Below are 25,253 nucleotides of genomic sequence, written 5' to 3' on the forward strand. Positions count from 1 at the left end.
AGATGCTGAAGCTTTGCAAGTTATTTGCGTCTGTTCTACTTAACTTGAACTGCCTTCTATTTACAAAGAATCAGGAGAACTAGAAATGGTGGTACAAAGGTGAAGTACTGGCCTGGTACTGTGGCTCATACCTGCAAGCCACTGATTTGGGAGGCCCAGGTGGGAGGTCGGCTTGAGGCCAGGAGTTTGAGACCAGCCTGGGCAACAAAGTGAGACCCCATCTCTACAAAAAATTAAAAGTTAGCCAGGCATAGTGGCACACAGCTCTAGTCCCAGCTACTTGGGAGGTTGAGGCAGGAGGATTGCTTGAACCTAAGAGGTCAAGGTTGCAGTTAAGGTAGGAGAACAGGGAATCAGGGTAACTAAGGGTTAAGGCATAAGCAAAAGAACAACAGGTGCAGCCAGTTCTAGGCAAGATTAGGCAGCATCCAGGCCACATCCTCGCTCCTCTGATAACACTTCAGACTCCGATTGGTTGCGTGCCAATCCTTCATAGGGTGTAACCAATGGAGGCCTCTAAAGGGCACCTGGGGTGTTACCAAATTCTCTTATCTTAATAAAAACCCTAAAGAACATTGCAGTTGGGGCTCTTGAGCCACTTGCTAGAGCCTGCTCCCACTCTGTGGCATGCACTTTCACTTCAATAAATCTGCGCTTTCATTGCTTTTTCCTTTTGTTGCTTTGTGTGTTTTGTTCAATTCTTCATTCAATGAGTCAAGAACCTGGACAACTCACAGTCAAGACTTCCTATCCGATAACACAGTAAGTGATGATTGCATCATTGCACTCCAGTTTGGGTGACAGAGTGAGACCCTGTCTCTAAAAACAAACAAACAAACAAAAAACCAAAACAAGAAACAAAGGTGAGGTGCCCATTTCCTGCTTTTGAGATGATACCAGGTGAATAAAGCAAGTCCTGAATAAAGCGTAAGAAATAAGCTAGGAAACAGAAGCAATCTGGCTAGGAGAGGCCTAAAGGAAGGATTTGTGCAGTGGGAAGGGAAGGAAAGGGGTGCACATTTTCTACTACATTGTATTTGTGGGATCCAGGGGTCTTCTTTGAGGGGACCTGACAAATTGGAAAGACAATACCTTTGCATTATCTATAACATAAGCTTTGTTCAACAAAGCCATGCTCTTAACACGGTTGCAGGGGAAACGGTTAGCCACTTGCCTGTTGAGATCATTTTCTATACGGTTTTCTGTCCACGCTGAAGGCTTGCACGTCATTTATGGATCTTCTACTTAGCTTGAACTGCCTTCTATTTGCAAGCAATCAGGAAAGCTAGAAATGGTAACACAGAGGTGCCCTACTGGCCGGCACGGTGGCTCGTGCCTACAAGCCACTGCTTTGGGATGCCGAGGCAAGAGGATTGCTTGAGCTCAGGAATTCAAGACCAGCCTGGGTAACATAACAAGACCCCTGTCTCTACGATAAAATTTAAAAAATTAGCCAGGCATGGTGGTGTGTGCCTGTAGTCCCAGCTACTTGGGAGGCTGAGGCAGGAGGATTGCTTGAACCCAGGAGTTTGAGGCTGCAGTGAGCTGTGACTGCAGCACTGCGGGGACTGCAGTGAGTCTCAGTACAATGTGTTTTGCCTTGGTAAAGGGGAGAAAACAGCTATCAAGGTGCCTGGGCCATGGTTTCAACCTCCACATTGCCACAGCTACTGGGGCAAGGGAAAGAGAACCCGATGTCAGGCACTTTGACCTCCCTTCTTCTCACTGACCCCCCAAGGCAGGAAGCCCTTGCTCCTCAAACCTACAACTGAAAGGTGCCCACGGCCAACCAAGTGGGCAGGAGGCTGAGGCAGCTGGACACGGGGAAGCCCAAGGGCTGTTTAGAGCCAGGTGAGTGAATCACCCTGTGTGGACGTTTGTCACCACACCCCAGAGTCTGAAGCAGAGCAGAAGGTCAAGGAGGCATTTCCAGCCCCTTTCTGCTCCTCCATGGGCTAGCACAAGAGCCCACCTGGAGTCCCCAGAGATGGTTTCTGAGCTAGTGTCCCTGCAGCAGGGGGATCAGGGACACTGAAGGGCTCTGGACACTGACTGTCAGGAGGATTCTCTCCCTGGAACCCCTTTTCTCCTCTTCCCTAGCGTGGCCCCAGGGACTCTCTTATGGAAGAGGTGCTTCCCGCTGGTCTAGACACAGCCCTGCCTTCTCATCAGCTCTAACTGCACAGCTCGGCTGCCCAGGGCCATCCAGATGGCTGGGAGTCCTGGCACTCTCTGCTCTGCTGCTTTTGAAGAAGGACAGGTATCTCACCTGTCCAGTCTAACCTGCCAGGCTTGTCCATGTGCTCAGGGTTGATTGAAACTCTTCCTCTTTCAGTCCAAGCTGGAGGAAGGGCAGGGTGGGAGGAAGGAGCAGCCTTCCTGTTCTGCCGCACCCTGGCTGCGGGAGGTATTTACAAACACTCCTGGAACTCAGTGACCCTGTGCGGGTTCAGCCGGCCAGCATAGCCTGGCCTTTGGGAGTGGGGAGGAGCGGCCATGGTGGAGTCTTCCTAGGGCCAGTGGGGAGCCAGGGGCCTGCAGGGTGCCTGCCTTGTCACTGCCCTTGTTGTTGTCCCTGTGCATCCCCCAGCCTGGATTCTGGGTCTGGAAAATTGGGAGAAGACAGAGGGTGACTCCTGGGCAGAGTCATGGGGACAACGTGCTCTGGGCTGGTGGAGGGGAAAAAACAGCCACCAAAGCAGCTGGAGGCAGCAAGGCACACCTGGTGCTGGGGCTCTGGCCTCTCTTCTCTGAAAAATTTCCAGTTCCTGCCTTGGGAAGCCCACACTCCTTTGAGCTAACCCCTGCCAGTGGTCAGTGTCTGATGAGAGTGGTCTGGATTTCTCCTGGGTGGTGAGGCAGCTGTGCCTGCCTCCAAACTACCACATCTGCTTTCACCAAAGTCTATTTGTGTCTCACAGAAACTCAAACACATGAGGTCACAGGTGCTTCCCCACCCTCTTTGTCCTCTAATCCTTTCCATGGGTGGAAGACACGCTTTGTTTCATACTCAGCTGGGGAGGCTGTCCAGCTAGGTTTTATGCCTTGTTCTCTTTATTGGGGGAGCAGCACTAAAAATGTGAGTGTTGGAGAGGAGGGGGAACTAGAGCTGAAAAACTTCCTCCCAGGCTGAGTTGTTTGTTTGTTTGTTTTTAAAGACAGGGTCCCACTCTGTTGCTGAGGCTGGAGTGCAGTGGTGCAATCATAGCTCACTGCAGCCTCGAACTCCTGGGCTCCAGCAATCCTCCCACCTCAGCCTCCCTAGTAGCTGGGACTACAGGTGGACGCCACCACACTCAGCTAATTTTTGAAGTTTGTTTTATAGAGACAGAATCTCAGTATGTTGCCCAGGCTGGTCTTGAACTCCTGGGCTCAAGTGATCCTCTAGCCTTGGCCTCTCAAAGTGTTGGGATTACAGGTGTGAGACGCTGTGCCCCACCTCCCCAAGTCAGTTTTGAACTGAAATCTATGACTTTGTCCAACTGGTGTGTAGCAGAACATTGGACAGGTAGGATAATCAAGAGGAAAGTGTATACCCTCTTATTTAATTCGGTACCAACTTAGAAGAGACTCCAAGATGGGGAAGGGGTAGGCAGATTGGGGCAGAAGGCAGACAATCCCCAGGTGAAAATGAATGAAGGCATCTGGCTGTGACCTGCCTGCCAAGCTGTTGGCTGCTGGACTCCTTCTTCTCATACCTCCCTTGCAATTTGAGAACAGCCTAACCAGGTCACTGCTCAAAGTTCTCTGAAGGCTGGCTCCCCTGGTCTCACACTGTGGCATAAACTCCTTAGCCTGGTGTTCATGGTCTGAGCGCAGCCTGTCTTATTTCTACCACTCATTCTCAGTGGCCTCCTAAAGCATCCTACATTCCAGCCAAAATGGGGTATGTGAAACCTGGAAACGCCACGACTCTCTGGTCCCCGTATCTTTGCGTAGGCTGTTCTCCTGTTCTCTCCTGAAATGTTCTTCTCATATGTCTCCTCCTGTTTCTGTCAAATCTGATATATCCTTCAGGGCCCAGCTGAGCCCCTCCTCCTTCACAAAAATCCACCAACTTACAGAAATCGCTCTCTCCTCAAAACACCCAAAGCATCATAGTAATCAGGACTTCCTTTAGATGATGCTGGAGTGCCTTGGAACTGAGTCTCATTCAGCTTTGTGCCCTTGGTAGCACCTGGCACATGCCTGGCACAAAGTAAATGCTCAACAAATCGTAACAGGGTCTCGCTCTATTGCCCAGGCTGGAGTGCAGTGACATAATCATAGCTCACTGTAGCTTCAAACTCCTGGGCTCCAGTAATCCACTCACCTTAGCCTCCTGAGCAGCTGGGACTATAGGTGCGCACTACCATGCCTGGCTAATTATTGGTTTTATTTTTTATCTTTTTGTAGTAATGAGATCTTGCTGTGTTGCCCAGGCTGGTCTTGAAGTCCTGGCTTCAAATGATCCTCCCACCTCGGCCTCCCAAAGCACTGGGATTACAGGTATGAGTCACTGCATCTGGCCTCAAGAAGCCTTTATGGAAATTAACTGAGTCATAATGTTGAATGAGTATAATGGATCATCCAGAAGGGAAAATGGCACCAAAACAACACAGTTCTGTTAGGCTTTCTTGCCCCTTCTCTGCCTGCTGGCTTCTTTCCCCCACTCCTCCCATCATCTTTACATATTTCCAACATGGCCGGGTGCAGTGGCTCACACCTGTAATCCCAGCACCTTGGCAGGCCGAGGTGGGCAGATCACTTGAGGTCAGGAGTTTGAGACCAGCCTGGCCAACATGGTGAAACCCCATTTCTACTAAAAATACAAAAATTAGCGGGCATGGTGTCATACATCTGTAATCCTAGCTACTTGGGAAGCTGAGGTACAAGAATCGCTTGAACCTGGGAGGCAGAGGTTGCAGTGAGCTGAGATTGCGCCATTGCACTCCAGCCTGGGAGACAGAGCAAGACTCTGTCTCCAAAAAGAAAAAAAAAAAAAAAATATTTCCAACATACTAAACAGGCCTTTCTCACACTGCAGCTGCCCTCAGTTGCAAACCTGAGGCATACCTCTGTCTTCTAATTTCCTACATGGTAAAAGGAAACACTTGGTCCTCATGGTTGGCCGACTTAACCTGCAAACTCTTGAGTTCAGTAGCACTTCCCGGGTACCTACTGTGCACCCAGGTTTGTGCTGAAGGCTGTGAAGGAGACAAGTTGAATAAGTCACTACGTGGTCCCTGCCCTCAGCAGGGCATAGGAAGTCAAACCTTGGAGAAATATGAGTGAACCCTTGCAGTGGGAGGTTGGCAAAGACAGTCAAGGGTACAACATAAAGACCTGGAGGTAAAAAGTGTCTGGGCTACAGGTTTGTTTGTTCGGGAGATAGAGGAGAATGAGGTAGGGTGGGGTCAAAATGGAGTACCTTGAAATCTCTGTTCAGTCCGAAGGTAATGCGGTTGCTGGTGAGGCAGCCAGCAGGTTAGTGAAGCAATGTGCAGTGTGAACCAGAGGGAGGAGAACCTGGAGATCGGAGGGACATGAGTAGCCATCCAAGATTGGGGTTCTGTGGATCTGGAAGAATCAAGAGATGCACTGAACAGCTGATTGGGAGTCAGGACACGGGGATCCCAGTCCCAGCTCTGCAGAGGGACCTTGGACATGTCACTCCTCTCTTCTGAGTCTTCCCTTAACTGTAAAACTTTAAAACCTTCCAAGTGACCTTTCCAATCTGATGACTCAGTTAAACAGTTGAGCCTTTGAACTAGGACCTGTGAAATGAAGGGAAGCAGCCGATCTATTAGGCATTTGGAACAAGAAAGGGACTGCCTGGGAGCCCAGGGATAGAGGCAGAGAGAGACTAAAGAGGGCCTGGCAAGGGAGAAATGGGGAACTGCAGGCTGGGGGCCTGCCACTGTCCCGATGTTTGATTTGGCAATCCCATTTTCAGTTCCTCCTTTCTTCCCTTTTTCTAACTCAGCCTCGCCTTATCTGGTGGGGGGAGGGCAAAATAGGACACTCCCACATTGAACTCATGCCCCCCAGGATACCTTCCCCTTTTCCGGCCCTCACAAGGTCCTCACCTTCCTCTGCAGCTGCCTTCCTCCAGAGCAAGGCTTTCCAGCGGGAGAAGTAGAAAGCACAGTGAATTGGGTGGGCATCTTCCTTAGCACCCTCATAGTTACCAACTTTATTTTTTTGAGACAGGGTCTTGCTCTGTTGCCCAGGCTGGGAGTGCAGTGGCACGATCTCGGCTCACTGCACCTCGACCTCCTGGGCTCCAGAGATCCTCCAGACTCAGCCTCCCAAGTAGCTGGGACCACAGGCGCTTGCCACCACTCCTATCTAATTATTTTTAATTTTTTCTGTAGAGACGGGGATCTGGCTATGTTGCCCAGGCTGGTCTCGAACTCCTGGGCTCAGGAGATCCTCCTGTCTCAGCCTCCCAACATGCTGGTCATGGTTATTTACTGAGAACTCACCATGAGCCAGGCACTGGGCCAAGAACTGTAATGCATTATTATTATTATTTTTTACAGCAATCCTAGGAGGTGATTGTCAGGTGAAGAAATTGAGACTTGACGTTAGGTAATCCGCGCAAGGCCACGACTGGCGAGGTGACCCTGGAAATGAGGTCTGACTTCCAAGTCAGTGCTTCGGCCAGCTCCTTCCCGCCGTGAGACCTTTGGCAGCTGGGGACCCCATCCGTCACCTACCACCTCTCAGATTAGATTCTCGATGCGCCCGCCCCTGCGCACGTGATTCCCCTGCCTGCCTGGCCGCGCCAGCCACGCCTCCGGCGCCCGGGTGCCCGGAGCTGCCCGCGCTGCTGAGGCCGGCGGGGCGGGGCGGGGCGCGGCGCGGCGCAGCGCAGCAGGTGGAGCAGGCGGCTCGGGCAGGGGCGTGGCCTTGACCATGAGGGGCGTGGCCTGGAGGGGGTGTGGCCGGAAGCCTTAAAGTGGCCTGGTCGCCGGGGCGGGCCGTGGAGGCCGCCAGTCGCGGCGATCTTCTCCTCGCTTCTGGAGTGTTATCGTCACCATGTCCCTAATGGTCTCGGCTGGCCGGGGCCTGGGGGCCGTGTGGTCCCCAACCCACGTGCAGGTGACGGTGCTGCAGGCGCGGGGCCTGCGGGCCAAGGGCCCCGGGGGCACGAGCGACGCGTACGCGGTGATCCAGGTGGGCAAGGAGAAGTACGCCACCTCTGTGTCGGAGCGCAGCCTGGGCGCGCCCGTGTGGCGCGAGGAGGCCACCTTCGAGCTGCCATCGCTGCTGTCCTCCGGACCCGCGGCCACCGCCACCCTGCAGCTCACCGTGCTGCACCGCGCGCTGCTCGGCCTCGACAAGTTCCTGGGCCGCGCCGAGGTGGACCTGCGGGATCTGCACCGCGACCAGGGCCGCAGGAAGACGCAGTGAGTGCGGGCGGGGAGGGGAGGGCCCGGCCTGGGGGCGCGGACCCCTCCGGCAGGGCGGTCTGGGCGCTGGACCCTTCGAGAGTAAGCCGGGCAGCATCGGGGAAGGCCTTTCGGGACGGAGCCCTCGGCCGGTGCTGGTGTTCTCACCTGGCTTCCCCTTCTGCGGCTGTCCCGCCCAGCTCTGCCAGCTTTGGGTCTTTTTGGAAGAAGGGGCCGTATCTGGGGCGCTTTTTTTTTTTTTTTTTTAGACAGAGTCCCTGTCGCCCGGGCTGGAGTGCAATGGCAATGGCACGATCTCAGCTCACTGCAACCTTCGCCTCGCAGGTTCACGTGATTCTCCTGCCTCAGACTCCCGAGTAGCTGGGATTACAGGCGCGCACCACCACGCCCGGCTAACTTTTTTTTTTTTTTTTTTTTTTGAGACTGAGTCTCACTCTGTCGCTAGGCTGCAGTGCAGTGGCACGATCTCGGCTCACTGCAACCTCCGCCTCCTGGGTTCAAGCGATTCTCCTGCCTGAGCCTCCCGAATAGCTGGGACTACAGGCGTGCGCCACCACGCCCGGCTAATTTTTGTATTTTTAGTAGAGACGGGGTTTCATCAGATTGGCCAGGATGGTCTTGAACTATTGACCTCGTGATCCACCCACCTCGGCCTCCCAAAGTGCTGGGATTACACGCGTGAGCCACCGCGCCCGGCCCGCCTGGCTAATTTTTGTATTTTTGGTAGAGACGGGGTTTCACCGTGTTGGCCAGGCTGGTCTCGAATTTCTGACTTCAGGTGATCCGCCCACCTCGGCCTCCCAAAGTATTGGGATTACAGGCGTGAGCCACCGCGCCCGGCCTGGGGCGCTTTTGAATCTGCAGGACGCCCCTCAGCGTCTGGCACACAGTAAGCGCTAAGTGAATTTTAGATGAATTCCAACTATACGTGGGCAGGTGCCTTCTTCTTACTAGGGTGGTAGCCCGTGTCTGATACTCGCCTTCGCTTGGGTGGAAGGCCTCCTGGGTATTTCACTGAATAGAAGAACACTTCGAGCCGAGAATGACTGGGCCAGGGCGCAGGGCAGAGGAACCGGAGGCATGAAACCAGCTGACACCCCCACCCTAAAGGCTAACCCCGGGCGCAACGCCTTTACAATGCGGGGCGGGTGGAGGTTGGGGGAGGGGAATGGCGTTTGCCGGCTGTCACATGACTTGCTAACCTCTTCCCCTACCTCATACTTGCCTAGGGGGTTGGTGAAGAGAATTTGCCCCTACAGAAAGAATGTTACAACAGTGTGGTGTGTGCCCTGGGCCCCATGTTAGTAAAGATTTCTCCAGGTTGGAAGGAGCCCGGGTGGGCCCTTGGCGGAGCAGAACTGGGCATTGTTTCCTTTTGGAGTTGGTAGAGTTCTCTCTGGTCCTAATCCTGGTGGATGTCTGCTCGCCTGTAGCTCCCAAAGATTGTGTCAGGTTATTTCACTTCTTCAGTAAAAACTGGGCAAAAACCATTCACTCCATGATATTACCGAATTATTTGTTTCACAGGTGTTCAGAAAGGGCAGTGCTTCACCCAAAGGAACGTTTGATTATGTTCATCTAGTATGCCAAAGCTAGCCTCGATTAGCTTAGCTGGTTACTTTGTTAGATCTTAAATACGCAGGCCAGTCAGTTAGCACCGAAAGCCTATAGTTTAGGAAGCACACTGATTTGCTTTGTGTGTTTTAGATATACATAGCCTTTTAACTTTCCCTTGTGAGGCAGACAGGAAAAGCCAGAGGGTTTGTCCTCTGGAGGCTCCCTTTACTGTGGGGTGGGTTCCATTTCAGCATGTAGGCTTGCAAATGGAATATTTGATGATGCAAACTTACCTGGCCAAAGATGAATAGGCATTTCTGAACTCACATCAGATAAAACTAGCCTTGATGTGAGGATGGATGGGGTATCTCACAGCATCAATTTACAAGCCATAAGGTGAGCAGTGTTTTTGCTAAGGAGGGGCTGCAGCAATGCTGATCTTCCATCTGATTAAATGACACTGGGGGTGGTGGGTTGGCTTCCCTTCAGCTTCAAATGGGTGCTGTTGGCCATCCGTTGTCTTGCGCCATCCCAGCATGTGTGTATTCACTTCCTTCTCTGCCACCTGTTTCTTATGTGGACATTTTATCCCCTTGAGAGGTAGATCACATCTCCCTGCCAGAGATGGAGATTCCAGAATCCTGGGTCCAGTGCCCACAGCAGCCCTGACTCATTGTTGGGCTTCTCTGTCCCTAAACACCCAAGTTTCTCTGTTTGTAAATAGAGCATGTTGCCAGACTTAATTGATGTTTGTAAGATGTTTCTGGGTTCCTGGATTAATGGGGCCAATGTATCCAAGAAGTGATTGAAAAGGTTGGTAACTGCTTTGTGAGAGATTGAAACCTCCTTGAGCTCTCTTTTTTTCAGGAAGAGTTCAGTCTCTGCATCTTCATTTTTCTTATTTTATCCAATGTAACCCTAAACCTATACAATAACTCCCACCTATTATATGAACCGATTACCACCTAGTCACAGTATTGACTTCCAGGAAAATGGTGCTTAGTTGATTTTTTTTTCTTTCTTAAAATAACTGCAAAGGAAGGCTTCTTTGCATCTCTATGGGTAGATGAAATTTCCACTTTCCATCTACAACTTTCTGGGACTTTCCAAGGTGCCAAGGGTGCTGTCTGATGCCCTGGTGCCCAAGATAGCTGAGATTTAAAGAATAAGATATGCATTGAAAGGTGGAATTTTTTTTTTTGAGATGGCGTCTCACTCTGTCCCCCAGGCTGGAGTGCAATGGCGTGATCTCGGCTCACTGAAACCTCTGCCTCCTGGGTTCTAGCAATTCTCCTGCCTCAGCTTCCCGAGTAGCTGGGATTACAGGCACCCGCCACCATGTCCGGCTAATTTTTGTATTTTTAGTAGAGATGGGGTTTCACCATGTTGGTCAGGCTGGTCTCGAACTCCTGACCTCAGGTGATCCACCTGCCTCAGCCTCCCAAAGTGCTAGGATTATAGGTGTGAGCCACCGTGCCCGGCGAAAGGTGAAATTTTAACAGAAGGAAATGAGGTGTGCTAGAAAAGTCATTTGAACGGGTGATTAATGGTTTGACTCCATTTCAGACTTAAAACAAGAAACAAAAGCTAAAATCTTGGTCTGTATATTGTGTGTGTGTGTGTGTGTGTGTCTGTCTGTCTGTCTGTCTGTCTTTGTCTTAATAATCTCTAGCAAAGAAGAGTTGCTGCAACAGAGTATGACTTTTTTCTTGGGTCCAGAAGCTGAAACTCAAGGAGTTAAGAGCTAACTGTGCAAATATTTCCATTTGTTTTCTTGATAAGGCCCCAGTGTCATTTATTTAGAGTCAAGATGTGATGACATATACTCTTAAAACATCAGAGGCTAACATATAAATAGGATATATCTAGTAGGGAAGGATGTGTGGCCCATTAGGAAAAATTGAAATGAATTGACTTTGCACTTACACATCTGTTAAGGACCTGGGGTCTTAGTGGGTCTCAGATAAATGGGAATCGGCTAAGTACTGTGACTGCAAAACAGACATGAATCTAACAGGTAGAATCGGGTGACCAATATGAGGGATTCTCTGCTCAACTCTCTAGTCTCATATAGTTTGGGACCCTAGACTGATAGAAACCTTTTTAGGAGGCTAGACATGGTGGTTCCTACCTGTAATCCTAGCACTTTGGGAGGCCGAGGCAGGAGGATCACTTGAGCTCAGGAGTTCAAGACCAGCCCGGGTAACGTGAGACCCAAACTCTACCAAAAAAAAAAAAGTGTATATATACACATATATATATATGTATATATATACATATATACACATGTATATATATGTATATATATACATATATACACATGTATATATATGTATATATATACATATATACACATGTATATATATGTATATATATACATATATACACATGTGTATATATGTATATATATACATGTATATGTATATACACATGTATATATATGTATATATACATGTGTATATATACACGTGTATATATGTATATATACATGTATATGTATATACACATGTATATATATGTATATATACATGTGTATATATACACATGTATATATGTGTGTGTGTGTATACATATATATATATATATTGGCAGGCACCTGTAGTCCCAGCTATTCCGGAGGCTGAGGTGAGAAGATCATTTGAGCTCAAGAGTTAGAGGTTAGGGTGAACTGTGATCAGGCCAGTGCACTCCAGCTTGGGCAACAGAGTAAAAGCCTGTCTCTAAAAAAAAAAAACCATATATATATGGCTGGGCGTAGTGGCTCATGCCTGTAATCCCAGCACTTTAGGAGGCCAAGGTGGGTGGATCACCTGAGGTTAGGAGTTCGAGACCAGTCTGGTCAACATGGTGAAACCCTGTCTCTACTAAAAACACAAAAAATTAGCTGGACGTGGTGGCAGGTGCCTGGGTGCCTGTAATTGCAGCTACTCAGAAGGCTGAGGTAGGAGAAATGCTTGAACCCAGGAGGTAGAGGTTGCAGTGAGCTGAGATCGCGCCACTGCATTCCAGCCTGGGCGACAAGAACGAAACTCCATCTCAAAATATGTATGTGTATGTGTGTGTGTGTGTGTGTGTGTGTATATATATATATAGATAGATAGATAGATATGTATTTATGTATATATAAATCAAAATGAAAAACGTTTTTGGATACTAAGAGCAACAAAATTTAGGGAAGTAATTTCTTAAGTATAGATTAAAACAAATATTTATGCAGCCTGGTGACTAGAAGGCTGTTGTGTAACTAAACACCATGAAACTTAATATTGCGATAGTCCTCCCCACATGAAGAGAGAGTGTGAGTGATGAAGGGCCATGTTCTTTTATCTATTAAAACTCAAGAGGGAATTTGGTTGCATATGAAAGGACTTAGGTATTATAAAGGGTTAGATACTTGGAAGAACTGCAAGTTTAATAAGATGCTGAAATAAGTTGCCAACAGAAATGTGGATTATTAAAAAAAAGAAAAAAGCAAGGGCTAGATAGTTGTTTTTCTGGGAGAGTTGGATGCAGGAAAACGACATAGATGGCCACAGAGGTCCATAATCCACAAATTATAAGCAATGGGTGTTTGTTTTTATACCTTTAGGTTTCCTAAGAACATTTAGATTTTGCTTAATAGGTTGGAAAATTCGAGTAATGTTATTACTGATTACATTTTTCTTTTCTTGGAATTTCCCTTAAAGATAATATTGAGCCTTACTGGAAACCTCCCCAGGTCTTTCGAAGCCACAGTCCCCTCCCACTCTAGTGTAGGAAACTGAGATAGCTCAGTGCTCAAGCCTGAATTCTCTGTAGGTTCTAGAATAAACAACCCTAAACTGCTTATAACAAAGGAATGAAATGACTAAAAAGGATGAGAGTCCTTCAGAGTTGTTCTGGTGACATGGAAGATATTTCCTCATGGTTTTTTTTTGATGGTATTGTTTATGATTTCATTTGTAAGACATTCAGTTAGTATGGAGAAAGTTCTACCTGCTTTTTTTCCATCTTCTTGTTTCTAAAGTTTATCCTTTTTTTTTTTTTTTTTGGAGACAGGGTCTCACTCTTTCCCAGGCTGGAGTGCAGTGACATGATCACAGCTCACTGCAGCCTCGACCTCCTGGGTTCAAGCAATCCTCCCAGCTCTGCTTCCCGAGTAGCTGGGACTACAGGGGTGTGCCACCACACCGAGCTAATTTATTTTTTGGTTTTGTTTTTGTAGAGATGGGATCTCACTATGTTACAGGCTGTGCTTGAACTCCAGGGCTCAAGCAATCCTCCTGCTGTAGCCTCCTGAAGTGCTGGGATTACAGGTGTGCGCCACCTTGCTCAGCCTCATCCATTCTTGTAGTCAATATTTTTAAATGCCTACTATATGCCAGGTGCTAGATATACAGTGTAAACAATGGTGAAGAAAACAGGGATGATCCCTGCTTTCAGGAAGCCCAGAGCCTTGTAGAGGAGTAGGCATTAAATGAATGAACATGTAATCTCAGCACTTTGGGAGGCCGAGGCAGGCGGATCACCTAAGGTCAGGAGTTCAAGACCAGCCTGGCCAACATGGTGAAATCCTGTCTCTCCTAAAAATACAAAAATTAGCTGAGTGTGGTCGTGTGCACCTGTAATCCTGGCTACTTGGGAGGCTGAAGCAGGATAATTGCTTGAACCCAGGAGGCAGAGATTGCAGTGGGCCGAGATTGCTCCACTGCACTCCAGCCTGGGCTATAGAGTGAGATTCTGTCTCAAAAAAAAAAAAAAAGAACTCACAAATAAATACTCATATATTGTGGTAAGTACTGTGGAGAAAGAGGACAGGGTATTATAGAAGAAAAGGGCAGGAAGGACATGATTTAAAGAAGGAGATTGCAGGTAGCCTCTCTGAGGCAGAGAGCTGAAGAAAGAAGAGGAATTTTTCTAGTGAGGAGTGGAGGAAGGGGGCCTGTTGGAGGAGTAGCAGCCTGTGCAAAGGCCCTGAGGCAGGAATACCTGGGAAGTGGGGGAGTGCTTGTGTAAGATGAGGCTGAAGAGGAAGGCGAGGCTTTACTTAGGAGGAATGGGAAGCCACTGAGTGTTAAAATTAAAAGCAGTGGGGGCTGGGCACGGTGGCTCACACCTATAATCCCAGTACTTTGGGGGGCCAAGGTGGGTGGATCACCTGAGGTCAGGAGTTTGAGACCAGCCTGGCCCAACATGGGCTCTACTAAAAGTACAAAAATTAGCCGGCCATGGTGGCGGGCGCCTGTAATCCCAGGAGGCTGAGGCAGGAGAATTGCTTGAACTTGGGAGGCAGAGGTTGCAGTGAGCTGAGACTGCGCCATTGCACTCCAGCCTGGGCAACAAGAGCAAAACTCCATCTCAAAATAAATAAATAAATAAATAAATATAAATAAAAGTAGTGGGTTGATACAGTCCAATTTATTTGTCAGAGATCACCGTGGCTCTTGGGTAGAGAATGGATTTGAAGCTGGCCTAACCTAGAATTGGACAGACAAAATGGGAGGCTGTTGCAGTAATCTAGATGGTGGATGGTGGTGGCTTGGACTAGAATGATGTCCAAGCCACCTGTGGAGGTGGACAGAGGTAGGTGGATTTAAGAAATATCTTGGAGGTTCAACTGACCTGACATGTGATGGATTGGATATGGTAGGGTGAGAGGGAAAGAAAGTAATAAGAATGAACACATAAAATCAGGAGAGCTTGGTGTTGAAAGTGAACCAGGAAGTGGCAGCTGCTTTCTTTCCCTTACAGTCGCTGTGATACCAGGGTGAGGTCACCATTACAAAGACAGCTTTGGGCTGTGACACCTGTGAGTGGAGATTTCTGTTGGAGTGAATTACTAGGAAATGCCATTGAAACCAGGGCGTGTATGTATGTGTCTGCAAGTGATTACCCACTCAGTACCGCCAAGTCTTTGTCTTGTAACAGCAGAGCTGCTGTGATCTCACTGATGTGCTGTCACACAGCAGATGAAGTCACTGCTTTAAGGGATATAGGACTAAGAAAAGGAGAACATAATATATAACATTAGTAAAGTTAGACCTATAAATGAAAAAAAAAATTCTCAAGTAAGTGAACCAGTTAAATGTTTTTTGCATTACGAACTGTAAGCATAGAAAAGAGTCTTGTGCCTTTCTCATTTTACTTAAACTGCCTTTGGTTACAAAGACTTCTATTGTATTTCTGTAACTCCCATCAGAGGAAGGTTTTTATAAATAGTATCTGATATGTCATTTTAATTGTAGTTATTAACTAAAAAATGTTATAATTACATTACAAGCAATCCACATGCTTATTAAAATGCCATCAACTCTAACATGTATTTGCTGACATTACTCTTCCCATCCCTTAACAATAATCTTAGACATCCATTAAGATACTATGGTTTTCATTGCTATACGCCCTGGAAAATTGTGCTTCTTACCCTATACTTTTGAAGGAGGGACAGCTAGCTCTGGCTTAGCTCCAGAAGGATTAAGAAGGTCTAGCCTTGAATAGAGAGAGTGATGGGAGGTCCTTTTAGGCCTTATCTTCATCTCAGAGCACTTCCCTAGGTGGCCTTTGGTTCTGGGTCTGGCACAGATCTCTAGACCTAAGGGTCTCTGAATTACAACAAAATTAACCCCCAGACCCTTGTATTGGCAAAGAGAGAGGTTTTGCTCTCCATAAGATGTCCTGGTTCAGATCTCATGTCCCAGCTGGCTCAGGAGGAGACCAAGCCTGACTTTGCCCTGTTTTCCTCTGGGACAGGGACCATGTCCGTTGTGTCCTTTGCTGTGTGACCCAGCGTAGGGGCTCAATAAACGCATCTGTGAGGGAGGCAGTGGTTGTGGTTCCTGCAGGCACAGGGCAGGCAGTAGATTGCCTGGGTGAACGTAGAGAAGCATTTAATCTTATGTTTAGCCTGGTAGATTACAGACTGGGGATGTCCGAAGTATGAAATCAAAGCTCTGCTTCTTTCGGTTTCCCAGTTTGGGGTATGGTTTTGTGGTCAGTGCCCTTTTCTTTCTTTTTTTTTTTTTTTTTTTTGGCAGAATTTTGCTCTTGTTGCCCAGGCTGGAGTGCAATGCCTCAATCTCGGCTCACTGCAACCTCCGCCTCCCAGGTTCAAGCAATGATTCTCCTTCCTCAGCCTCCTGAGTACCCTTTTCTTCTTGAAGAAGCAGGTTACCTTCTGCGGCTTGCTGGCTAATGATGCCTGTGGCAAAGGAGGCAGTTTTCACCACTAATGAGACAGAAATTCCTCTCCTGCAGGGAGACGATTGTTGATAATCTGTTAGAGGAAAATCAAGGGCTTTAGTCTCCAGGGTGTTCCTGGGGGACACATTTAGGAATGTGCCTGTGGAGAGAAAAAAGGCAATGGTAATTAAGTATCTTTTCCTGAATGCTGGCCTTTGAATGGAGTAGAGGGAAGGCATTTATGAGAAATCCCCAAAAAATATTTCTAGAGGTGTGACTGCCACTTCACTTTTTAAAAAGGACATGGCTAGCGTCTAGGTAGAACAATTAAGGCCTCTAGAAAGCCTGGTCTAAAGAGGCCTCTGGTTATTAGAAAAGAATGGGCATCCTGTGTGAAATACAGTAGCAGTCGACTGGGGCCCCAGATGTTTCTTCAGTCTGCTCCTTTCCCATGCAGAGAACTGTGACATGTGGTTCACCAAAATAGAACTTTTCATTTTTACTAATCATTTGTTATTAAAACAGGATTTAGAAATGCTTTGGTGAGGCCAGGCTCATGCCTGTAATCCCAGCACTTTGGGAGGCCGAGGTGGGTGGATCACTTGAGGTCAGGAGTTCGAGACCAGCCTGGCCAACATGGTGAAACCTTGTTTCTACTAAAAACACAAAAAATTAGCCAGGTATGGTGACGGGCACCTGTTATCCCAGCTACTCAGGTGGCTGAGGCAGAAGAATCACTTGAACCTGGGAGGCAGAGCTTGCGGTGAGCCAAGATCCCGCCACTGCACTCCAGCCTGGGTGACTCTGTCTCAAAGAAAAAAAAAAGAAATGCTTTTGGTGTAATTATTTTCCCTTCCTTTGGACTTACCTTGCTTATGGAATAAATCACAGATACTCTGCTTCCTTGCCAGGAACTCTCATGGCAAGAAGTATGGGAGTTTATGTAGTGAGGAAGGGCTGAGTGTTCTCTGATGTCAGTCATGCTGAAGTTTGTTTTCTTTTGTCCTGGTTAAGGGGTGGTGAACCAAACTATTGCATTTTATTTTTCCATTCTTAAAGTCTCTGTATGTGAGGACCCCATGGTTGCCACAAGACAGTATTCTTTGACAGAACAAATAAATGCATCAGTGGCATTTACATTTGAGCAAGAGGTGAGATACTGGATTTGATGGTAGAATATTAACATATGTGGCTTTTTGAGATAGGATCGAGCTTTGTAAAGAATTGGTAAGTCATGATGATGGGTGTGGTAGACTTAAATGTTTAAAAATGAGTTAATTTTTCTAATTCTTAGAGAATTGTTAAAATAAAGATGCTTGGTATTTCCTTTAGTCTTCACCTACAAGAAATTTAGTATTGCTCTCCATTTAGAAAACCTATCTTGATTCATAGACTTAATTATGCCATCTTGGCCTATTTCTGAGAGTTCGAGGGCCCTCTGTTTCTTGTCTTTCTTTTCTGTGTAGAAACCCTGAAGGGGTCCATAAGGATCATGACATCTCTCAATAAGTTGCGGAAAGTAAAGCCGGGCGCGGTGGCTCATGCCTGTAATCCCAGCACTTTGCGAGGCCGAGGCGGGCGGATCACGAGGTCAGGAGATCGAGACCATCTTGGCTAACACGGTGAAACCCCGTCTCTACTAAAAATACAAAAATTTAGCCGGGCGCGGTGGCGGGTGCTTGTAATCCCAGCTACTCAGGAGGCTGAGGCAGGAGAATGGCGTGAACCCGGGAGGTGGAGCTTGCAGTGAGCTGAGATAGCGCCACTGCAGTCCGGCCTGGGCAAAAAAGCGAGACTCCATCTCAAAAAAAAAAAAAAAAAAAAAGTTGCAGAACGTATACACTGAGGGGCTGGGTGCAGTGGTGGCTCATTCCTGTAATCCCAGTACTTTGGGAGGATCACTTGAATCCAGGAGTTTAAAACCAGCTTAAGCAACATGATGAGACCCTGTCTCTACAAAAAATAAAACATTAGCAGAGTGTGGTGGTGCACGCCTGTAATCCTAGCTACTTCGTAGGCTAAGGTGGGAGGATTGCTTGAGCCTGGGAAGTTGAGACTGCAGTGAGCCGTGATGGCATCACTGCAGTCCAGCTTGGGCAACAGAGCCCGTCTGAAAAAAATGAAAACAAATACATTTTTTTTTTTAAAGAAAGTACACACTGATCATGGTTTTTTAAAAATTTTATATATCTTTTAAGTTTGGAAATGTAGCTAGGTGTGGTGGCTCACGTCTGTAATCCCAGCACTTTGGGAGGCCAAGGGGGGCGGATCACCTGAGGTTAGGAGTTTGAGACCAACCTGGCCAGCATGGTGAAACTCCTTCTCTACTAAAGATACAAAAATTAGCCAGGTGTAGTGGTGGGCGCCTGTAATCCCAGCTACTCAGGAGGCTGAGGCAGGAGAATCACTTGAACCCAGGAGGCAGACGCTGCAGTGAGCTGTGATTGCGCCACTGCACTCCAGCCTGGGCGACAGAGTGAGACTCCGTCTCAAAAAATAGATAAACAGATACATAATTTTGGAAATTATATAATACAAACCAATTTTGGAAGTGAGTCATTTCTGTTCCCTTCAAATGCAAATCATTGTTATTTATATTTGGTCGATAAGTTAGGGTGGTTAGTAATACAGTGTGTCGAAACTGTTAAAATCCTAAGTTCCCTTTTGAGAATCATCTGAATGGGTAGATAAACTATGGTGTATACCCACTTCACAGAATATCATTTAGCCATTCAAAATTATAAGTTTGACGATTATAAGCCAGTAATGTATAATGCACTACAAAGAAAATTGCATATGTACAGCTAAGTAGGAGTTATAGCTAAGACTTATGGCCAGGTACTGTTCTAAGCACTTTGCATACATTAAGCCATTTAATCTTCCTAACATTCTTATGAGGTGGGTGTTCCTAACCCTGTTTCAGAAGAGGATCCTGTCCCACAGAGAGGTTAAATATCTTGCCTAAGGTTTCTCAGCTGCTAGTTGTTAAAATGTATGGGAAAAAGACTTAAAGAAGATTTATAAAAAGGCAATGGTCAGATTAGCATGGGACTGAGTCCATTTTTGCTTTTTTTTTTTTTGAGATGGCGTCTCACTCTGTCACCCAGGCTGGAGTGCCGTGGTGCGATCTTGGCTCACTGCAACCTCCGCTTTCCAGGTTCAAGCAATTCTCGTGCCTCAGCCTCCCGAGTAGCTGGGATTACAGGTGTGTACCACCACACCCGGCTCATTTTTGTATTTTTAGTAGAGGCGGGGTTTCACCATGTTGGCCAGGCTGGTCTCGAACTCCTGACCTCAAGTGATCTGCCTGCCTCGGCCTCCCAATGTGCTGGGATTACAGGCGTGAGCCTCCATGTCTGGCTGTGATTTACCAGTTCTTAGAATTCAGTTTGGTGGCTACAAACAGCCTTTCCATGCTGCTGGAGTGGCTGTTTTGGGAATTAAGGTCAAAAAAACGAGCCATGACCTATTTGCCACTCTCATGATTTACGAATTTTTCCAAGTAGCTGACAATGGGCAGAGGGCAAGGTCTAGGGAGGCAATGTTGGCTGATGGGTAATTCTGTGTTCAGAGTTAGGTTATGATGACTAGCTACCTTCTTCAATACCAGCGCTCGTTAAACTGCATAGCTTCTGGAAGGTACACAGCACAGATGTTTTATAGGTCATAAACATTTCTGTCTGTTTGCTGTGCATTGCTTCTAGGTGACCAGAAGAAGAGACTGGACGTTTTACCCATATGCAATCACTCCTTTTCAGATCCTTTTTAAAAGATGTTCTCAACTGCTAACTACATGATTTGCAGCCTGATTTTTTATTTCCTGGGGAAGACAGTTCATGAACTGCTTTTAAAATTTCTTCATCTAGGAAAGGTTAAGTGTGTCCTCTGTCCCACACTAGGTCAGGGGTGGTTCTGTTCTTCCTGCTTCTTTCCTCACTCGAGGCCATCATCCCCTGTGTCATGATGCCTGGTTAACATGGAGATGACTCATGCTATAAGTCAGGATTGGGATTTTGTATAGCCAAGGAAGTAGGCAGTCCTCACCGAACCCGGAGTCCAAACTGGATACAGAAATGATGATCCCTTGAAATTAACACTGACACATGTAAAGTGTGGAGGTAACCCAGAGAGCTGGTGGTCCTCCTTGCCTGGCCTTTCCTGGAGACTCCTGTGTTTAATACGGGGATGCAGTATTTATTCACTTCCTGAACAGTCCCTAGATAGGTGGTTCTGATAGCCTGTTGGGGCTCAAATGACCTGAAACCTTATTTGTACGTGAGTCATTATTGTGATGAAATTGTGTACTTCAGCAAGAGTTTTACCTGTAATTAATTTCTCTCATGCCTGAAAGTTAGAAAGTTGGAAGCAGTTGCCCCAATGTAACAAATGCTTTGTGATCTTGGGTGAGCCTGTTCCCCATCCCATTGCAGGGTAAGCTTTTTAGTCCTCCTCATTCTCTGTATTTCCAGCGTCTGGCATGTAAAAACGTTGGAACTGAATCTCCGAAGGCATCATTTCTCTGCATATGTCTGCTCTCTGGAATGTTCTAAAGGGAAAAAACATGTTTGTTTCAGCTGCAGAAAGATTATTTTTGAGACATACCAGTCAGTCCTTTACCAGCGTAATTGTGAATATCTGCAGGGCTGCACGGGAAGGCTTTTCATTTCCCCATAGCAAGAGCCATGCTGCCCTGACCCTGCCACATTCCGACAGAAGGCCCCCTGGGATCAGCTCTGGGTATGTTTGGGAAGCCAACTCCATGTTCTGAGGCACACCGGCCCTGAGGATAGGGCATGGTTGAATGGTCTTAGCTGTTCCAGAAGGACTGAAAAGCCCAAGAGATTTCACAGTATGGATGGAGGCACGGGCTTCCCAGCGGGCTACTCAGGAGGTGGGCTGGTGCCCTGCACCCCGCTCTTGTGTGTGGGCACAGGCTCATGTTTTTTTCTGCCTTGTATTTAGCTCATTCTTTTTCTGTGTTCCCTTATTTCTCTTCATAAAACATCTTTTTGAAAGTGTAGAAAACTTAAATGACTTTTTGTATACTTTTATCTGTGCCTTGTCTTGTGTTTGACCAAAAAAAAATAAGATCCCCAAAAACAAAAACTTCAGGGTAGCCTATTTGGATAATATACAGTTTTGCTTGTCTGTGGCAAGACCACCATTTGGGAGGGTGTATAAAACTGGTAATAGTGGTTGTCTCTGGTACGGAGACTGAGGGGCATGGGATCAGGAGGGGTGGGAAGATGGAATTTTTATCCTATACCATTTTGTATGATTTGAATTTTTACCCAATGCCTGTTATTACTTAAAAATATAGGCTGGGGGCTGGGCCTTGTGGCTCACACCTGTAATCCCAGCACTTTGGGAGGCCAAGGTGGACGGATCATCTGAAGTCAGGAGTTCGAGACCAGCCTGGCCATCATGGTAAAACCCTGTCTCTACTAAAAATACAAAACTTAGCTGGGTGTGGTAGCACATGCCTGTTATCCTGGCTACTCAGGAGGCCGAGACAGGAGAATTGCTTGAATCTGGGAGGCAGAGGTTGCAGTGAGCCGAGATCGCACCACTGCACTCCAGCCTGTGCAACACAGTGAGACTCCATCTCAAAAAAAAAAAAAAAAACAATTAAAAAATATAGGCCGAGTGCAATGGCTCACACCTGTAATCCCAGGCACTATGAGAGACTGAGGTGAGAGGATTCTGTGTGGCCAGGAATTTAAGACCAGCCTGGGCAGCACAGCAAGCCCCTATCTCTAAAACAAAACAAAAGACTAGCTGGCATAGTGGTTCACACCTGTAATCCTGGCACTTTGGGAGGCTAAGGCAGGCAGATCACTTGAGGTCAGGAGTTCGAGACCAGCCTGGCCAACATGGTGAAACCCTGTCTCTACTAAAAATACAAAAATTAGCTGGGCATGATGGTATATGCCTGTAATACCAACTACTCTGGAGGCTGAGGCATGAGAATTGCTTGAACCCGGGAGGTGGAGGTTGCAGTGAGCCGAGATCATGCCACTGCACTCCAGCCTGGGCAACAGAGCAAGACTGTCTCAACAATTGGGTGTGGTGGCACATGCTTTTAGTCCCTGCTCCTCAAGAGGCTGAGGTGGGAGGATGGCTTGAGCCTAGAACTTTGAAGCTGCTGTGAGCTATGAATGTGCACTGTACTCCAGCCTGGACAACAGAGCAAGACCCCATCTCAAAATATATATGTGTGTGTATATAGTTTATAGAAATTTTATGTTGGCCGGGTGTGGTAGCTCATGCCTGTATTCCCAGCACTTTGGGAGGCCGAAGCGGGTGGATCATGAGGTCAGGAGTTCGATACCAGCCTGGCCAAGATGGTGAAACCCTGTCTCTAGTAAAAATACAAAAATTAGCTGGATGCAGTGGCGTGCGCCTGTACTCCCAGCTACTCGGGAGGCTGAGGGAGGAGAATCGCTTGAACCTGGGCGACGGTGGTTGCAGTGAGCTGAGATCATGCCACTGTACTCCAGCCTGGGCAATAGACAATAGAATGAGACTCTGTCTCAAACATAAATAAATAAATAAAATTATGTCACTTTCTACATATCCAGAGATCCTTTTAATTCTTGCAGGACTGAGTTTAATGATAAGCAATAATAATTTGCTTATTGAAGGGATCATTTGATTTTTACTTTTGATAGGTGGCAAGATTTTTTCAGAATATGGGCTTAAAAATAAACTTGCTACATTGGGATTATGGCTCTCTTTTTCTGCCCTTTGGACTAGGGAAATGGACCCAACCCTGATTTCTGAGATAATTCAAGCTTTCAGGGCCTACGTGAAAGATAATACTGGAACACACCCACGCTGCCATCACATGCTGTGTTGCTAGGCTGGGACTTTATTATTTATGAGCTACTTCTGTGAGGTGCAGGAATTAAGTGAACTGAAAAACACATGGGCAGTAACACTTAGAAACTGAATTGATCTTAAATATAAAAATCCCCAGATGTGTTCTTCTGGTTTGGGATTTCTTAGGGCAAGATATTCAAGCACTGTGGCTTTCACTGTCTTATCAAAGTATGCTTCTATCAAACATCCCTTGCTTAAACTGTTTTTGAATTTGAGGATAATATTGCTAGTAAAAGAAACAATTCTTGGCCGGGCACAGTGGCTCACGCCTGTAATCCCAACACTTGGGGAGGCTGAGGCAGGCGGATCACCTGAGGTCAAGAGTTTGAGACCAGCCTGGCCAACATAAAATTAGTTGGGCATAGTTGCGCACGCCTGTAATCCCAGCTACTCAGCAAGCTGAGGCAGGAGAATCAGTTGAACCCAGGAGGAGGAGGTTGCAGTGAGCTGAGATCACGTCACTGCACTCCAGCCTGGGCGATAGAGCGAGACTCAGTCTCTAAAACAAACAAACAGACAAACAAACAAACACCAAAAAAAAAAAAAAAACCAGAAAAAAAAATGAAACAATTCTTGTTTTGCTTTCCAGCTTTAATACATCGAGCACAGATTTGTAAATTCCGCCTCTTTGCCTGGGCTGTTTCCCTGCTGGCCTGTGATTCAGCCTGTTTCATATCCTTCAATAGCCCCGTGGCTGGTGCCTGGCTACCTGGTGTTTGGTTTTAGGTTTGCTTGTGAAATTAAGCAGCAAGAACAGTCGGTGACGTTTATATTTGCACTTCCTAATGATGTTGGAAGTTTCCGAAGCAAATCCCACTTTAGGACCCAGGGATTGGACCTGAGAATCAGGTAATAATTGGTCCCGAGGGAGGATTCTGGAATCGGTTGTAGTTTTGCTCAAAAACCATTAGGAAGTGCAAAGAAAACCTCACTGATACTTTCGGAAAGGCAAGGCTGGCCCTTGGAATTGTCAACTGGCTATGTTACAGGAAAGGGGTCCTGATCCAGACCCCAAAAGAGGGTGTTTGGATCTCCCGCAAGAAAGAATTCAGGGCAAGTCTGCAGTGCAAAGTAAAAGCAAGTTTATTAAGAAAGTAAAGTATTGAAGGTACAGCTACTCCATAGACAGAGTAGGACGTTCCCGAAAGTAAGAGGAGGAACACATCCACTCTAGGCACTATGCTTATTCATACACAGGATAAAAAGATCATTGAGAGATGTGCCCTACTACAAGGGTTTGTGATAAAGGATTAATTTTCTTAATTACTATATTTTGTGAGAAGCAATATTATTAGCTTCAAAACAAAATTAGGATAGCCTTTGTTCTCCAGATTTTGGGATATTAGAACACTCCCAAGTCTGGGTCTGTCTGGTAAACATTATCCATCTGTTCCCTTACCCATAAACATCTACAGGCTAGGAATACCTAACTTTCTGGGAATGCAGCGCAGCAAGTCCCAGCCTCATTTTCCTAGCCCTCACTCAAGATGGAGTTGCTCTGGTTTGAATGCCTCTGACAGCTGCTTTGGAGGTCTGTCACATTTGTGCATCCCCGTGGAGGGCTAATAGAAGGGGCCATGTGGAAGAGCTGTGGAGAAACCCCTGCCTGAAGCTCCTGCCCTGGGCGGGGAGGTGAAGCGTGCTGCCTGCCTGCGGTTGGTGAGGTCATCGAAACCTCCTCAGTTAGCGTTCAGCAACTTCTCCTTTTCAGGTGCCTGCAACTGGTATTTACAAAAGCTAAACACCCTTCATCACCAAGGCTACCATTTACCACATGACTGTCAGAAGAGAAAAATATAAATAATCCTCTCAAAATTGAAGTGACAAATATGCAAACGATTCCAGGCCAGGCCCTGGAAAATGTATTGGACAGACACTAGGCTGGCAAGGGTGACATTGTCTATAAAGACCTTGCATTTTCCACTTGAGCCCAGGAGTCCAGGGCTGCAGTGAGCTATGATCGCACCACTGCACTCCAGCCTGGGCAAGAGAGTGAGAGCCTGTTGCAAAAAATAAAAAATAAAAAAAGACCTTGCATCTTGCAGCACCCACCACTCCCCGCCTGCCCAGTTCTGGATTGAGGTTATAAAAACCATAAAAGATTTGTCTCCTAAGGGTCCAAAATTATAGCTCATATAATTTTATCCTCTCTTTGCTGTATTTTGTGAATTCATTTTAAGTTCTTCTTGATGACTTTGTATACTGGCCTTTAAGTAATCTCAACGATTTATGACTGATGGCAAGCTACGTTAGTTTCCT

General features: G+C 46.9%; 1 protein-coding gene across 3 annotated transcripts in view; it reads left to right on the top strand.

The window, feature by feature from the left end:
- The first annotated feature begins 6,946 nt into the window (after positions 1-6,946).
- Positions 6,947-25,253, top strand: part of RAB11FIP1 (RAB11 family interacting protein 1) — a 40,525-nt gene continuing 22,218 nt past the window's right edge. Inside the window, exon 1 of one of the 3 annotated variants that reach the window (XM_031013957.3) lies at positions 6,947-7,394. In XM_031013957.3, coding sequence (XP_030869817.1) covers positions 7,024-7,394 — 371 coding nt within the window. In that variant the 5' untranslated portion in view covers positions 6,947-7,023. The remainder of the gene's footprint in view (positions 7,395-25,253) is intronic. The other 2 variants (XM_031013956.3, XM_055349003.2) reach the window with 2 other exon arrangements.

This window comes from Gorilla gorilla, chromosome 7 (assembly GCF_029281585.2).
Source record: "Gorilla gorilla gorilla isolate KB3781 chromosome 7, NHGRI_mGorGor1-v2.1_pri, whole genome shotgun sequence".
Taxonomy (NCBI): Eukaryota; Metazoa; Chordata; class Mammalia; order Primates; family Hominidae; genus Gorilla; species Gorilla gorilla.